Source organism: Bombina bombina, chromosome 2 (genome assembly GCF_027579735.1).
Source record: "Bombina bombina isolate aBomBom1 chromosome 2, aBomBom1.pri, whole genome shotgun sequence".
NCBI lineage: Eukaryota > Metazoa > Chordata > Amphibia > Anura > Bombinatoridae > Bombina > Bombina bombina.
The window spans coordinates 202,923,012-202,938,524 of NC_069500.1; the positions used below are offsets into that span (position 1 = coordinate 202,923,012).

The following is a 15,513-nucleotide window of genomic DNA, read 5'->3' on the forward strand; positions in this document are numbered from 1 at the left end:
CCCATCCTTTGATTTAAGACTCTCCATAGTTATTGGATATATTTAACACAAGATAATAAGCATAGTTCTGCTGCAGGAGTTGACTCTGAATCTGCATTTATAAAGACATAGTATTGTGTTGAAATTGTTGGTTAAATATGTGCACATATATTATTTATAATTGTACATTTCAAAAAGTAATTTAGCATACATACATATATATATATATATATATATACACGTCTTTTCAAATGTAATATACTTCTCTGTGTTCATAGATAGTGCAGGTGAGGGCAAGCAGTTTTAACACTATTTTCCACAGGTGTTTCTATAGCTTTACCATCATTGGGTACTTCCCCTTTAAATAGCCGGGGTTGTACTATCACATCACACTCCTATGATTAAGTGCCGAGCACAGGCACGAAACATGTAAGGAGGGTTTTCACCTGCTACCCTTGTACTTTTTGCCAAATTGGCTTTTTAGAAATATGTTCAAATAAAGTATTTTATTTTTAAACTTACTTTTTACTCTGCTTGTTGCTGCCGTAATGCTTTCGTTTTTTGCATTACAAGCAGCGGAACCGGCTGCAAATAGCGGCGTGCACCCCCAGTGCTCCACTATTATTTTCCCCACACACTTCCGGTTGAGCTAGAAGGCGGTCAAGGGCCTGAAGCGGTACGGCGTTCGTGACAGTGGCTGTAAGATAAAACCTTGTTGAACGAACATTTTCTTAAGGTAACCCTCTAATTTCTTATCCATTGGATCTGAAAAGGCACAACTATCCTCCACCGGGATAGTGGTACGCTTAGCTAAAGTAGAAACTGCTCCCTCCACCTTAGGGACCGTCTGCCATAAGTCTCGTGTGGTGGCGTCTATAGAAAACATTTTCCTAAATATGGGAGGAGGGGAAAAAGGCACACCAGGTCTATCCCACTCCTTGCTAATAATCTCTGTAAGCCTTTTAGGTATAGGAAACACGTCAGTACACACCGGTACCGCATAGTATCTATCCAACCTACATAATTTTTCTGGAATTGCAACCGTGTTACAATCATTCAGAGCCGCTAATACCTCCCCTAGCAATATGCAGAGGTTCTCAAGCTTAAATTTAAAATTAGAAATCTCTGAATCCAGTCTCCCTGGATCAGATCCGTCACCCACAGAATGAAGCTCTCCGTCTTCATGTTCTGCAAACTGTGACGCAGTATCTGACATGGCTCTCACCTCATCCGCGTGCTCTGTCCTTAACCCAGAGCTATCGCGCTTGCCTCTTAATTCTGGCAATTTAGATAATACTTCTGTCATAACAGTAGCCATGTCTTGCAAAGTGATTTGTAAGGGCCTCCCTGATGTACTTGGCGCCACAAAATCACGCACCTCCTGAGCGGGAGGCGAAGGTACTGACACGTGAGGAGAGTTAGTCGGCATAACTTCCCCCTCGTTGTCTGGTGATAATTTCTTTACATGTAAAGATTGACATTTATTTAAAGTAACATCAATGCAATTAGTACACAAATTTCTATTGGGCTCCACATTGGCCTTTAAACATAGTGAACAAAGAGATTCATCTGTGTCAGACATGTTTAAACAGACTAGCAATGAGACTAGCAAGCTTGGAAATACTTTTCTAAATAAATTTACAAGCAATATAAAAAACGCTACTGTGCCTTTAAGAAGCACAAAAAGCTGTCTTAGTTGAAATAACAATGAACCAAAATAGTTATAGCAACCAATTTTTGACAGTAAATGTATTAAGTTAGCAAAGGATTGCACCCACCAGCAAATGGATGATTAACCCCTTAATACCCAAAAACGGATAACAATTTAATAATTAACGTTTTTATCACAGTCAAAACACACTGTCACAGGTCTGCTGTGACTGATTACCTCCCTCAAAATGAATTTTGAAGACCCCTGAGCTCTCTAGAGACGATCTGGATCATGGAGGATGAAGTAGACAGATTGTGACTGAATTTTTACTGCGCAAAAAAGCGCTAAAATAGGCCCCTCCCACTCATATTACAACAGTGGGGAAGCTCAGATAACTGTTTCTATGCAGAAAACAAAGATGGCCATGTGGTAAAAATCATGCCCCAATAAGTTTTATCACCAAGTACCTCACAAAAAACGATTAACATGCCAGTAAACGTTTTAAACATACATTTGAAAAGTTATGAATTGTTATTAATAAGCCTGCTACCAGTCGCTTTTACTGCAGTTAAGGCTCATACATTATTTCAGTATTAACAGTATTTTCAGAGTCAATTCCATTCCTTAGAAAAATACATTCAGTGTACACACACTCATCAGCCTAATACCAGTCGCTATCACTGCATTTAAGGCTGAACTTACTTTACATTGGTATCAGCAGTATTTTCTCAGTCAATTCCATTCCTCAGAAAAATAATTTACTGCACATACCTCATTTGCAGGGGGGCCCTGCATGCTATTCCCCTTTTCTGAAGTTACCTCACTCCTCAGATGAGAATAGCCAGTGGATCTTAGTTAAGTCTGCTAAGATCATAGAAAACGCAGGCAGATTCTTCTTCTAATGCTGCCTGAGAACAAACAGCACACTCCGGTGCCATTTAAAATAACAAACTTTTGATTGTAGAAATAAACTAAGTTAAAAAACACCACAGACCTCTCACAGCGACCTATCTTTAGTTAGGCTGCAAGAGAATGACTGAATATGACATGTGAGGGGAGGAGCTATATAGCAGCTCTGCTTGGGTGATCCTCTTGCAGCTTCCTGTTAGGAAGAGATATATTCCATAAGTAATGGATGACCCGTGGACTGACTACACTTAACAAGAGAAAGTATTTGCCTGTAAAGTATTTGTGGGATTGTAAGATGCCTTGTTGGCTTAAAGTGCACCATATTACACAGTGCTCATGTAAATCTATACAGTTGTGTATTGTGGTTATAGAAACGTTTTATCACCTTGACTTAGAGTTTTATATATTTATATTGTGACGTGGTAAACCGTTCACACTAAGCATGAGCTGCAGCAGCTTGTGGTAATAAACCGTTTGGATTCTCACAAGAATTGGTGAGAGTTGCTATTGCATCTGCATGTGTTTAATTCATTGCTCATGTGACTATGGCTAGAGTTAAAACCATTTCTGATTAGTACTGTTTGCCTCAGGTTGTTGACTAGATCTTCAAATATGTATGTGTGCTAGTAATTTTACAGCCATTTGTCATGAAAACTATATTACTTTCAAGGCAAGCACCACGCTATACTGTAGCAATAAATGTTAGGTATGTAATTATTATTAATGGTTATTTGTAGATTGCCAACAGATTCCACAGCGCTATAAACATAGGTGGTATACAAGGAAACATTTATAGGGATCAAATGGGTAGAGGGCCCTGCGAAGAGTCACACTATTGTAGTCAGCTCTTAAGAAGGTAATCTACAAACAGCTGGGTTCTTAGGCTTACATGCTAAGGGGGTTTAAGGGGATAGCAATAGAGGAGAGGAACTGGTATAAAGAAAGGTCAGTGTAGGTTGTATGCATCCCTGAACAGAAGAGTCTTTAGGGAGCGCTTGAAGCTTTCAAAACTAGGGGAGAGTCTTGTGGAGCAAGCCAGAGATGTGAGTCAGTCTGGAGAAGTCCTGTAAATGGGAATGTGAAGAGGTAACAAAAGAGGAGAAGAGTAGGAGGTCATGAGCAGAGTGAAGGGGACAGGAAGGAGAGTATCTGGAGACAAGGTCTGAGGTATAGGGGGGGGAGCACTGCAGTTGAGGGCCTTATATGTCAGAGTCAGAAGTCTGCGTTTAATCCTGGAGGCAAGAGGAAGCCAGCAAAGGGATTGGCAGAGAGGTGCAGCAGCTGAAGAGCGACATGTAAGGAAGATGAGCCAGGCAGAGGCTTTCATTATGGATTTCTAAAAAGGAGCTAGGCCGCAGCTAGGGTGACCAGAAAGGACAGAATTGCAGTAGTTGAGGTGGGAAAGTATGAGAGTGGATTAAAATCTTAGCTGCGTCTAATTTTAGAGATTTTTTAAAAGGTGGAAGCTGCAGGATTTAGCTAAGGACTGAAAGAAAGATCTGAGTCAAATATGACCCCAAGACATCGGGCATGCGGTGTAGGGGTGATGGAGTTGTCGACAATTAGAGAGATTGGGGGTGGAGATTTTGGAAGAAGGATGGAAAATAAGGAGCTCAGTTTTGGAGAGATTTAGCTTGAGGTAGTGAGAGGACATCCAGAAAGAGTTGAGAAAGACAGTTAATGACAAAGGGTTAGCAAGGAAGGAGATAGGTCAGGTGCAGAGAAGTAGATTTGGGTATCATCGGCATACAAATGATATTAGAACCAGTGGGACTTTATTAGGGAACCTAATGGATGACGTGTAGATTGAGAAAGGGACCAAGGACAGAGCCTTGCAGTACCCCAAAAGAAAGTAGTGACGGGGCAGAGGAAGCTACACTAAAAGGTACGGTTAGAAAGGTAGGAAGAGAACCACGAGAGGGCTGTGTTACAAATGCCGAAGGATTGGAGGGTTTGGAGCAAAAGAGGATGGTCAATAGTATCAAAGGCTCCTGACAGATCAAGGAGGATAAGCAGAGAGAAGTAGCCTTTTAATTTTCCTGCCAGTCCCCTGTTTTTTTATGTGTATTTTATTAAATTTGAACTAATTTCACATCTGAGAGCCTGAGCTTTTTTCCCTTTGAGAAATACCTGGGAGTACGGCTCTCACGCTGGGACAGTGAGCTGGGACACTGCAAGTTCCCGGACTGCTTTACTAAGCACAATTGGGCGCTGCTACTCTTGTGAGTATATTTCTTCATCTAATTATGAAATCGTGCTATGACGTTATCACACTAGGAGGTTCCCTTGTCTTGTGATTATCCTCAGATTATCCTGCATTTTGATCCTCCAACCATGCCTTTGAATAAACCACACTAGTCGTTTCGTGTGAGATATTGCTAAATGAAAAGACTGAGCTAGTACCAAGATATCATCCAAATAAGGAACCACAACAATACCCTGCTCTCTGATTACAGATAGAAGGGCATCAAGAACCTTCAAAAAGATCCTTGGAGCAGTCGCTAGGCCAAATGGAAGAGCGACAAATTGGTAATGGAAACAGATAGTGGTCTGGATGAATTGGAATGTGACAATAACCATCCTGTAAGTCTATTGTGGACATAGAATGCCCTTGCTGAACAAAAGGCAGAATAGTCCTTATAGTACTCATATTGAAAGTTGGGACTCTTACAAAACGATTTAAAAACTTCAGGTCCAGAACTGATCTGAAAGAATTATTTTTCTTTTGGGACAATGAATAGATTTGAATAGAAACCCAAACGCTGTTTTCTGGAGAGGAACTGGTACAATTACCCCTGAAAGCTTCAGGTCTTAAACACATTTCAGAAAAGCCTGGGCCTTCACAGGATTTGTTGGAACATGATAAAGAAAGAATCTTCCCACGGGAGATCTTATTCTGAAACCTATTCGATACCCTTGAGACACAATATTCTGAATTCTCTGATTCTGAACAGAATCTGTCCAAATGTCCTGAAATCATTTCAATCTGTCCCCCATCAGCTGAACTGGATTGAGGGACAAACCTTCATGCAGTCTTGGGGGCTGGATTTGTTTTTTTTATAAGGCTTGGTTGTAATCCAATTTGAAGATTGTCTCCAATTGGAACCAGAGGCCTTAGGGGAAGGAGTGGTGTTTTGCTCTCTATTCTGACGAAAGGAACGAAAACGATTAGGAGCCTTAAATTTACCCTTAGACATTTTATCTTGGGGTAGAAAAACTCCCTTCCCCCCAGTGATAGTGGAAATAATAGAATCCAATTGAGAACCAAACAAATTCTTACCCTGGAAAGATAGAGATAGTAATCTAGATTTAAACACCATGTCAACATTCCAAGATTTAAGCCATAAAGCTCGTCTAGCTAAAATAGCTAAAGACAGATTTAACATTGATCTTTATAACATCAAATATAGCATCACAAATGAAATGATTGGAATGTTGAAGTAGAAGAACAATGCTAGACAAGTCAGGATCTACTACCTAACAAGCTAAACTGTCCAACCAAAAAGTTGAAGCAGCAGCCACATAAGCCATAGAAATGGCAGGTGTAAGAATATAGCCAGAATGTAAATAAGCTTTTCTGAGATAAGATTCAATCTTCCGGTCTAAAGGATCCTTAAAAGAAGTACTATCTTCCATAGGGATAGTAGTACTCCTGGCAAGAGTGGAAATAGCCCCATCAACTTTAGGGACTTTTTCCCAAAACTCTAAAAATAGCCACAGGTAAAGGATACAATTTCTTAAACCTAGAAGAAGGATTAAAAGAAGAACCAGGCTTTAGTAATATCAGAGATAGCATCTGGAATAGGAAAAACCTCAGGAGCAACCTTTGGAGGTTGAAAAACAGAATTTAAACGTTTACTGGCTTTGTTATCAAGAGGACTAGACTCTTCAACACCTAAAGTAACCAAGACTTCCTTCAACAAAGAACGAACATAATCAATCTTAAACAGATAGGAAGATTTGTCAATTTCAGAGTCTGATTCAGGATCCTCTGAACCAGAGAGATCCTCATCGGCCGAGGATACTTCAGTATGTTGTCGGTCAATACAAATTTCATCAGAATTATGAGAAGTTTTTAAAGACCTTTTACGTTTATTTGAAGGCAGAATAGCAGACATTGCCTTTTCTATAGCAGCAACAATATAATTCTTTACATTTGCAGGAATATCAAGTACATTAGACGTTGAAGGAACAACAGACGATGTATTTGTACTAATAGAAACATTATCAGCATTCAACAGCTTGTCATGACAAATGCCACATAATTGAGATGAAGAAATATCATCTAATTTACAACAAACACACTGAGCTTTGGTAAAACTGTGTTCAGGCAGCATGGTTTCTACAGCAACATCAGAGGCAGGATCAGACAGACATCTTGCAAAATGTAAAAAGAAGAAAATAACATTTAAAAAAAATATCCAATTTCCTCATATAGCAGTTTCAGGAATGGGAAAAACAGAATTTATGCTTACCTGATAAATTACTTTCTCCAACGGTGTGTCCGGTCCACGGCGTCATCCTTACTTGTGGGATATTCTCTTCCCCAACAGGAAATGGCAAAGAGCCCAGCAAAGCTGGTCACATGATCCCTCCTAGGCTCCGCCTTCCCCAGTCATTCGACCGAAGTAAAGGAGGAATATGCATAGGAGAAATCATATGATACCGTGGTGACTGTAGTTAGAGAAAATAATTCATCAGACCTGATTAAAAAACCAGGGCGGGCCGTGGACCGGACACACCGTTGGAGAAAGTAATTTATAAGGTAAGCATAAATTCTGTTTTCTCCAACATAGGTGTGTCCGGTCCACGGCGTCATCCTTACTTGTGGGAACCAATACCAAAGCTTTAGGACACGGATGATGGGAGGGAGCAAATCAGGTCACCTAGATGGAAGGCACCACGGCTTGCAAAACTTTTCTCCCAAAAATAGCCTCAGAAGAAGCAAAAGTATCAAATTTGTAAAATTTGGTAAAAGTGTGCAGTGAAGACCAAGTCGCTGCCTTACATATCTGATCAACAGAAGCCTCGTTCTTGAAGGCCCATGTGGAAGCCACAGCCCTAGTGGAATGAGCTGTGATTCTTTCAGGAGGCTGCCGTCCGGCAGTCTCATAAGCCAATCGGATGATGCTTTTAAGCCAAAAAGAGAGAGAGGTAGAAGTTGCTTTTTGACCTCTCCTTTTACCAGAATAAACAACAAACAAGGAAGATGTTTGTCTGAAATCCTTTGTAGCCTCTAAATAGAATTTTAGAGCACGAACTACATCCAAATTGTGCAACAAACGTTCCTTCTTTGAAACTGGATTCGGACACAAAGAAGGCACAACTATCTCCTGGTTAATATTTTTGTTAGAAACAACTTTCGGAAGAAAACCAGGTTTAGTACGCAAAACCACCTTATCTGCATGGAACACCAGATAAGGAGGAGAACACTGCAGAGCAGATAACTCTGAAACTCTTCTAGCAGAAGAAATTGCAACCAAAAACAAAACTTTCCAAGATAATAACTTAATATCTACGGAATGTAAGGGTTCAAACGGAACCCCTTGAAGAACTGAAAGAACTAAATTGAGACTCCAAGGAGGAGTCAAAGGTTTGTAAACAGGCTTGATTCTAACCAGAGCCTGAACAAAAGCTTGAACATCTGGCACAGCCGCCAGCTTTTTGTGAAGTAAAACAGATAAAGCAGAAATCTGTCCCTTCAAAGAACTTGCAGATAATCCTTTCTCCAAACCCTCTTGTAGAAAGGATAGAATCTTAGGAATTTTTATCTTGTTCCATGGGAATCCTTTCGATTCGCACCAACAGATATATTTTTTCCATATTTTATGGTAAATTTTTCTAGTTACAGGCTTTCTAGCCTGAATAAGAGTATCAATGACAGAATCTGAGAACCCACGCTTTGATAAAATCAAGCGTTCAATCTCCAAGCAGTCAGTTGGAGTGAGGCCAGATTCGGATGTTCGAACGGACCTTGAACAAGAAGGTCCCGTCTCAAAGGTAGCTTCCATGGTGGAGCCGATGACATATTCACCAGGTCTGCATACCAAGTTCTGCGTGGCCACGCAGGAGCTATCAAGATCACCGAAGCCCTCTCCTGATTGATCATGGCTACCAGCCTGGGAATGAGAGGAAACGGTGGGAATACATAAGCTAGGTTGAAGGTCCAGGGCGCTACTAGTGCATCTACTAGAGTCGCCTTGGGATCCCTGGATCTGGACCCGTAGCAAGGAACCTTGAAGTTCTGACGAGACGCCATCAGATCCATGTCTGGAATGCCCCATAATTGAGTTATTTGGGCAAAGATTTCCGGATGGAGTTCCCACTCCCCCGGATGGAAAGTCTGACGACTCAGAAAATCCGCTTCCCAATTTTCCACTCCTGGGATGTGGATTGCAGACAAGTGGCAGGAGTGATACTCCGCCCATTGAATTTTTTTGGTCACTTCTTCCATCGCCAGGGAACTCCTTGTTCCCCCCTGATGGTTGATATATGCAACAGTCGTCATGTTGTCTGATTGAAACCTTATGAATTTGGCCTTTGCTAGTTGAGGCCAAGCCTTGAGAGCATTGAATATCGCTCTCAGTTCCAGAATGTTTATCGGGAGAAGAGATTCTTCCCGAGACCATAGACCCTGAGCTTTCAGGTGTTTCCAAACTGCGCCCCAGCCCACCAGACTGGCGTCGGTCGTGACAATGACCCACTCTGGTCTGCGGAAGCTCATCCCTTGAGACAGGTTGTCCAGGGTCAGCCACCAACGGAGTGAATCTCTGGTCCTCTGATCTACTTGGATCGTCGGGGACAAGTCTGTATAATCCCCATTCCACTGTCTGAGCATGCACAGTTGTAATGGTCTTAGATAAATTCGCGCAAAAGGAACTATGTCCATTGCCGCAACCATCAAACCTATTACTTCCATGCACTGCGCTATGGAAGGAAGAAGAACAGAATGAAGTACTTGACAAGAGCTTAGAAGTTTTGATTTTCTGGCCTCTGTCAGAAAAATCTTCATTTCTAAGGAGTCTATTATTGTTCCCAAGAAGGGAACTCTTGTTGACAGGAATAGAGAACTTTTTTCTACGTTCACTTTCCACCCGTGAGATCTGAGAAAGGCTAGGACAATGTCCGTATGAGCCTTTGCTTGTGGCAGAGACGACGCTTGAATCAGTATGTCGTCCAAGTAAGGTACTACTGCAATGCCCCTTGGCCTTAGCACCGCTAGAAGGGACCCTAGTACCTTTGTGAAAATTCTTGGAGCAGTGGCTAATCCGAATGGAAGTGCCACAAACTGGTAATGCTTGTCCAGAAAGGCGAACCTTAGGAACCGATGATGTTCCTTGTGGATAGGAATATGTAGATACGCATCCTTTAAATCCACCGTGGTCATGAATTGACCTTCCTGGATGGTAGGAAGAATTGTCCGAACGGCTTCCATTTTGCTTAGGATCTTGAGATCCAAAATTGGCCTGAATGTTCCCTCTTTTTTGGGAACTATGAACAGATTGGAGTAAAACCCCATCCCTTGTTCTCCTAATGGAACAGGATGAATCACTCCCATTTTTAACAGGTCTTCTACACAATGTAAGAATGCCTGTCTTTTTATTTGGTCTGAAGACAATTGAGACCTGTGGAACCTTCCCCTTGGGGGTAGTTCCTTGAATTCCAGGAGATAACCTTGAGAAACTATTTCTAGCGCCCAAGGATCCTGAACATCTCTTGCCCAAGCCTGAGCGAAGAGAGAGAGTCTGCCCCCCACCAGATCCGGTCCCGGATCGGGGGCCAACATCTCATGCTGTCTTAGTAGCGGTAGCAGGCTTCTTGGCCTGCTTACCTTTGTTCCAGCCTTGCATCGGTCTCCAGGCTGGCTTGGTTTGAGAAGAATTACCCTCTTGCTTAGAGGATGTAGAATTTGAGGCTGGTCCGTTTCTGCGAAAGGGACGAAAATTTGTTTTATTTTTAGCCTTAAAAGACCTATCCTGAGGAAGGGCGTGGCCTTTTCCCCCAGTGATGTCTGAAATAATCTCTTTCAAGTCAGGGCCAAACAGCGTTTTCCCCTTGAAAGGGATGTTAAGCAATTTGTTCTTGGAGGACACATCCGCTGACCAAGACTTTAGCCAAAGCGCTCTGCGCGCCACAATAGCAAAACCTGAATTTTTCGCCGCTAATCTAGCTAATTGCAAAGTGGCGTCTAAGGTAAAAGAGTTAGCCAATTTAAGTGCTTGAACTCTGTCCATAACCTCCTCATAAGAAGATGCTTTATTGAGCGACTTTTCTAGTTCTTCGAACCAGAAACACGCTGCTGTAGTGACAGGAACAATGCCTGAAATTGGTTGTAGAAGGTAACCTTGCTGAACAAACATCTTTTTAAGCAAACCCTCTAATTTTTTATCCATAGGATCTTTGAAAGCACAACCATCTTCTATAGGGATAGTGGTACGTTTGTTTAGAGTAGAAACCGCCCCCTCGACCTTGGGGACTGTCTGCCATAAGTCCTTCCTGGGGTCGACCATAGGAAATAATTTCTTAAATATAGGGGGAGGGACAAAAGGTATGCCGGGCCTTTCCCATTCTTTATTTACAATGTCCGCCACCCGCTTGGGTATAGGAAAAGCTTCGGGGGGCACCGGGACCTCTAGGAACTTGTCCATCTTACATAATTTCTCTGGAATGACCAAATTGTCACAATCATCCAGAGTACATAACACCTCCTTAAGCAGAGCGCGGAGATGTTCCAATTTAAATTTGAATGTAATAACGTCAGGTTCAGCTTGTTGAGAAATTTTTCCTGAATCTGAAATTTCTCCCTCAGACAAAACCTCCCTGGCCCCTTCAGACTGGTGTAAGGGCATGTCAGAACCATTATCATCAGCGTCCTCATGCTCTTCAGTATCTAAAACAGAGCAGTCGCGCTTTCGCTGATAAGTGGGCATTTTGGCTAAAATGTTTTTAATAGAATTATCCATTACAGCCGTTAATTGTTGCATAGTAAGGAGGATTGGCGCACTAGATGGACTAGGGACCTCCTGAGTGGGCAAGACTGGTGTAGACATAGGAGATGATGCAGTACCATGCTTACTCCCCTCACTTAAGGAATCATTTTGGGCAACATTATTATCAGTGGCATCACTGTCCCTACTTTGATTGTCACATTCATCACATATATTTAAATGGAGAGGAACCTTGGCTTCCGAACATACAGAACATCGTCTATCTGATGGTTCAGACATGTTAATAGGCATAAACTTGATAAAGCACAAAAAACGTTTTAAAATAAAACCGTTACTGTCACTTTAAATATTAAACTGAACACACTTTATTACTGAATATGTGCAAAAGTATGAAGGAATTGTTCTAAATTCACCAAAATTTCACCACAGTGTCTTAAAGCCTTAAAAGTATTGCACACCAAATTTGAAAGCTTTAACTCTTAAAATAACGGAACCGGAGCCATTTTTACATTTAACCCCTATACAGTCCCTGGTATCTGCTTTGCTGAGACCCAACCAAGCCCAGAGGGGAATACGATACCAAATGACGCCTTCAATAAGCTTTTTCAGTGGATCTGAGCTCCTCACACATGCATCTGCATGCCTTGCTTCTCAAAAACAACTGCGCATTAGTGGCGCGAAAATGAGGCTCTGCCTATAACTAGAAAAGGCCCCCAGTGAAAAAGGTGTCCAATACAGTGCCTGACGTTTTTTTAACAGAATTCCCAAGATTAAAATAACTCTTCAAAGTTATAAACCATTAAATATGCTTATAAAGTAATCGTTTTAGCCCAGAAAAATGCCAAAAAACTCTTAGCCATCTCCGTGGAGATATTGCCTGTGCAACGGCAAAGAGAATGACTGGGGAAGGCGGAGCCTAGAAGGGATCATGTGACCAGCTTTGCTGGGCTCTTTGCCATTTCCTGTTGGGGAAGAGAATATCCCACAAGTAAGGATGACGCCGTGGACCGGACACACCTATATTGGAGAAAAATGCTTATGCTAAAGTAATATGTAAAAAAAATAAGCATCATAGCTCTCTAACATATAAAGATAACAAGAAGCATTAAAGGAAGAGGGGTAATATACAAAAATGTTTAGCACCAAGTATGGCGCAAAAAGAAGTGAAACATTTTTTGGCGCCAAAGCTAACTCCAGTAAATGGCGCAACTCGCATCATAACAAGTGCGACTTTGCGCCAAAAGAACTAACGTCAACAAAGACGCAGGAAATGACAAGACTTGCATCACTATCGGTGCAACTTCACGGCAAAAACAAATTTGCACCAAGAATGATGCAATAGAAAACGCCATTTTGCGTCCTCGCGAACCTATTTTGTCCCTGCAAAATATTTGGAAAACAAAGTCAAATTGAAAGAACTGGAACCCCAGGTAAGAAAACAATTATTAAAATAAACTTCCCAAACATAATGCTTAGAAGCGCTTATCATAGAAGAAATCAAGCACATCTCACTTCACCGCCTCTATAGGAGGCAAAGTTTGTAAAATTAAGGTATGAGTATGGTGGGAGGTGTATTTATAGGCATTTTGAGGTTTGAGAAATGTTGACCCCTCCTGGTAGGAATGTATTTCACATACGTCACTAGCTCATGGACATTTGCCACTTACATGAAAGAAATATATTATATACCCCCTAAATAATCCAAACATTTAAAAATATACCTAATTTAATTTTTAAAACCCTGTATAAGAGAGTCCAATGTTGCATCTCATGTAAGATGTTGGATAACTCATCTAGAGGAATACCAGGTGTAAAGGCACAGTGACTGTAAAACAGGAAGTGAATAGAAAGCAATAACACAATAGCCTCCTGCTTTCAGGAAGGACGCCACTCACTGTTGTAAAAGATCATATAAAGACCAATAACTACAGGTAATAAAGATAGCAAATATCACTGTAGCCTATATGAAGCAAGAAATGCTAAAAAGATATAGTTCCCTTTACTATATTTATGGATCTGACACTTGTATTAGATTTATTGTGTGAAAATGACAACACTGAGATAGAACCATGGATAAAATGGTTCTGCTATCACATTATCTGTGCTTATCTGAAGGTCTTTGAGGTGCTCAGCTGGATATACGTTTTTTTTTATCCTGATATAAATAGGTAAATATAAATTTTGATTAAAAATGGCAAATTAAGTAAAAAAAAAAAATAGATACACTACACACTATTCATTTCTATATTTTGAAAAATGCGGGGATGTAAATTTGTCTTCAGGTTACATCAGAAGTGTCTTGAATAAACTGAAGTTATATACTTAGAGCTACTATGTGTCTCACTTTTTCTGCTGGATTTCTTTTCCTTCTTTTTTGGCTGAATTTCTATTTGATCTTCTTCTGGCTCTTTGTTTCTATCTTTTTTCTTCCGTGCTCTCTTCTTTTTCACAGGAGCAGAATCTGAAGCTTCTGAACTTCCAGGCGCACTTAGAGACATTTCATTCTCCTTATCTGCTGTCCCGCCATCAGCATCAATGTTCTTCTGTTCCGTATGCTTATCTGTATTTGAGAGAAAGGTTTCATTAGGACTGTCATTTACTAGGGATACGGTAAAGTATTTACTTCAAATTAACGAGTATTTTTATAGACAAAATAATAAAGTGGTACCATATACAGTGCTCTCATAGGAAGTATACGCAAAAAAAAAACAAAAAAAAAACTTTATTAATATTTTTTGCATGAACACTAACACAGTTTAATTTTTTTTAACAAAATTGTTCTGTGGGATAGAAGCTCATTGGCTGATCAGGAAAAATGGCATGTCACAAAAAATTACATGGATTTACACAAAAAGTATATATTTCAGCAAAGGGACTTTATTTTTAAAAATAAAACTGAAAATTATAAAAAAAAAAAAAAAAAACATATGCTTACCAGATAAATTCCTTTCCTTCCTGGCAGGGAGATTCCACGACTTCATTCCTTACTGTTGGGAAATACAACACCTGGCCACCAGGAGGAGGCAAAGACAACCCAGCCAAAGGCTTAAATATCACTCCCACTTCCCCTATCCCCCAGTCATTCAGCCAAGGGAACAAGGAAAAGTAGGAGAAACATCAGGGTATAAAAGGTGCCATACGAAATAATAAAAAAAAGGAGCCGCCCAACAAAAAAAATAAATTACGGGCGGGTTGTTGACTCTCCCTGCCAGGAAGGAAAGGAATTTATCCGATAAGCATAAATGTTTTCCTTCCATAAGGAAGGGAGAGTCCACGACTTAATTTGTTACTGTTGGGAAAACTATACCCAAGCTCCAAAGGATACAGAAAAAATAACGGGAGGGAACAAAAAAGAGGCGGACCCTATTCTGAGGGTCCCACAGCCTGCAAAACTTTTCTCCCAAAAGCTGCTTCCTTACAAATCTGATCCACAGAGGCTTCGTTCTTAAAAGCACAGGAGGAAGCCACTGCTCTAGTGAAATGAGTCGTTATCCTCTCAGGAGGCTGTCACCCCGCTGTCTCATAAGCTTAGCGGATGACACTCCTCAACCAGAAAGATAGTGACATCGTAGTAGCCTTCTGCCACTTACACTTCCCTGTATAGATGACAAAAAGAGGAAGATTGTCTGAATTCCTTAGTAGCCTGAAAATAGAACTTCAAGGCACGAACCACATCTAGATTGTGAAGCAAGCATTCCTTCACTGAAGGAGGATTAGGACACAAAGAAGGAACAATTTCTTGATTAATATTACTATCCGACACAACCTTAGGGAGGAACCCTAATTTAGTAGGTAAAACCAACTTTTTTTTGTTGTTTTAGAAAAATAAGGGGGTTTACATTGCAAATAGAAATCTCAGAAACTCTGCGCGCAGAGGCAATAGCCAGCAAAGAAAGAACCTTCCAAGATAACAATTTAATATCAACAGTATGCATAGGCTCAAACGGAGCCTGATGCAAAACACAAACAACAAGATTGAGGCTCCAAGGTGGAGCTCCAGATCTAAACACAGGTCTGATCCTAGTC

General features: G+C 40.8%; 1 protein-coding gene across 1 annotated transcript in view; it reads right to left on the minus strand.

Annotated features, from left to right (window-relative positions):
• BDP1 (B double prime 1, subunit of RNA polymerase III transcription initiation factor IIIB) overlaps window positions 1-15,513 on the minus strand; it is a 437,422-nt gene that overhangs the window by 342,995 nt on the left and 78,914 nt on the right. Inside the window, exon 11 of the mRNA XM_053701442.1 lies at window positions 13,832-14,047. Coding sequence (XP_053557417.1) covers window positions 13,832-14,047 — 216 coding nt within the window. The remainder of the gene's footprint in view (window positions 1-13,831; window positions 14,048-15,513) is intronic.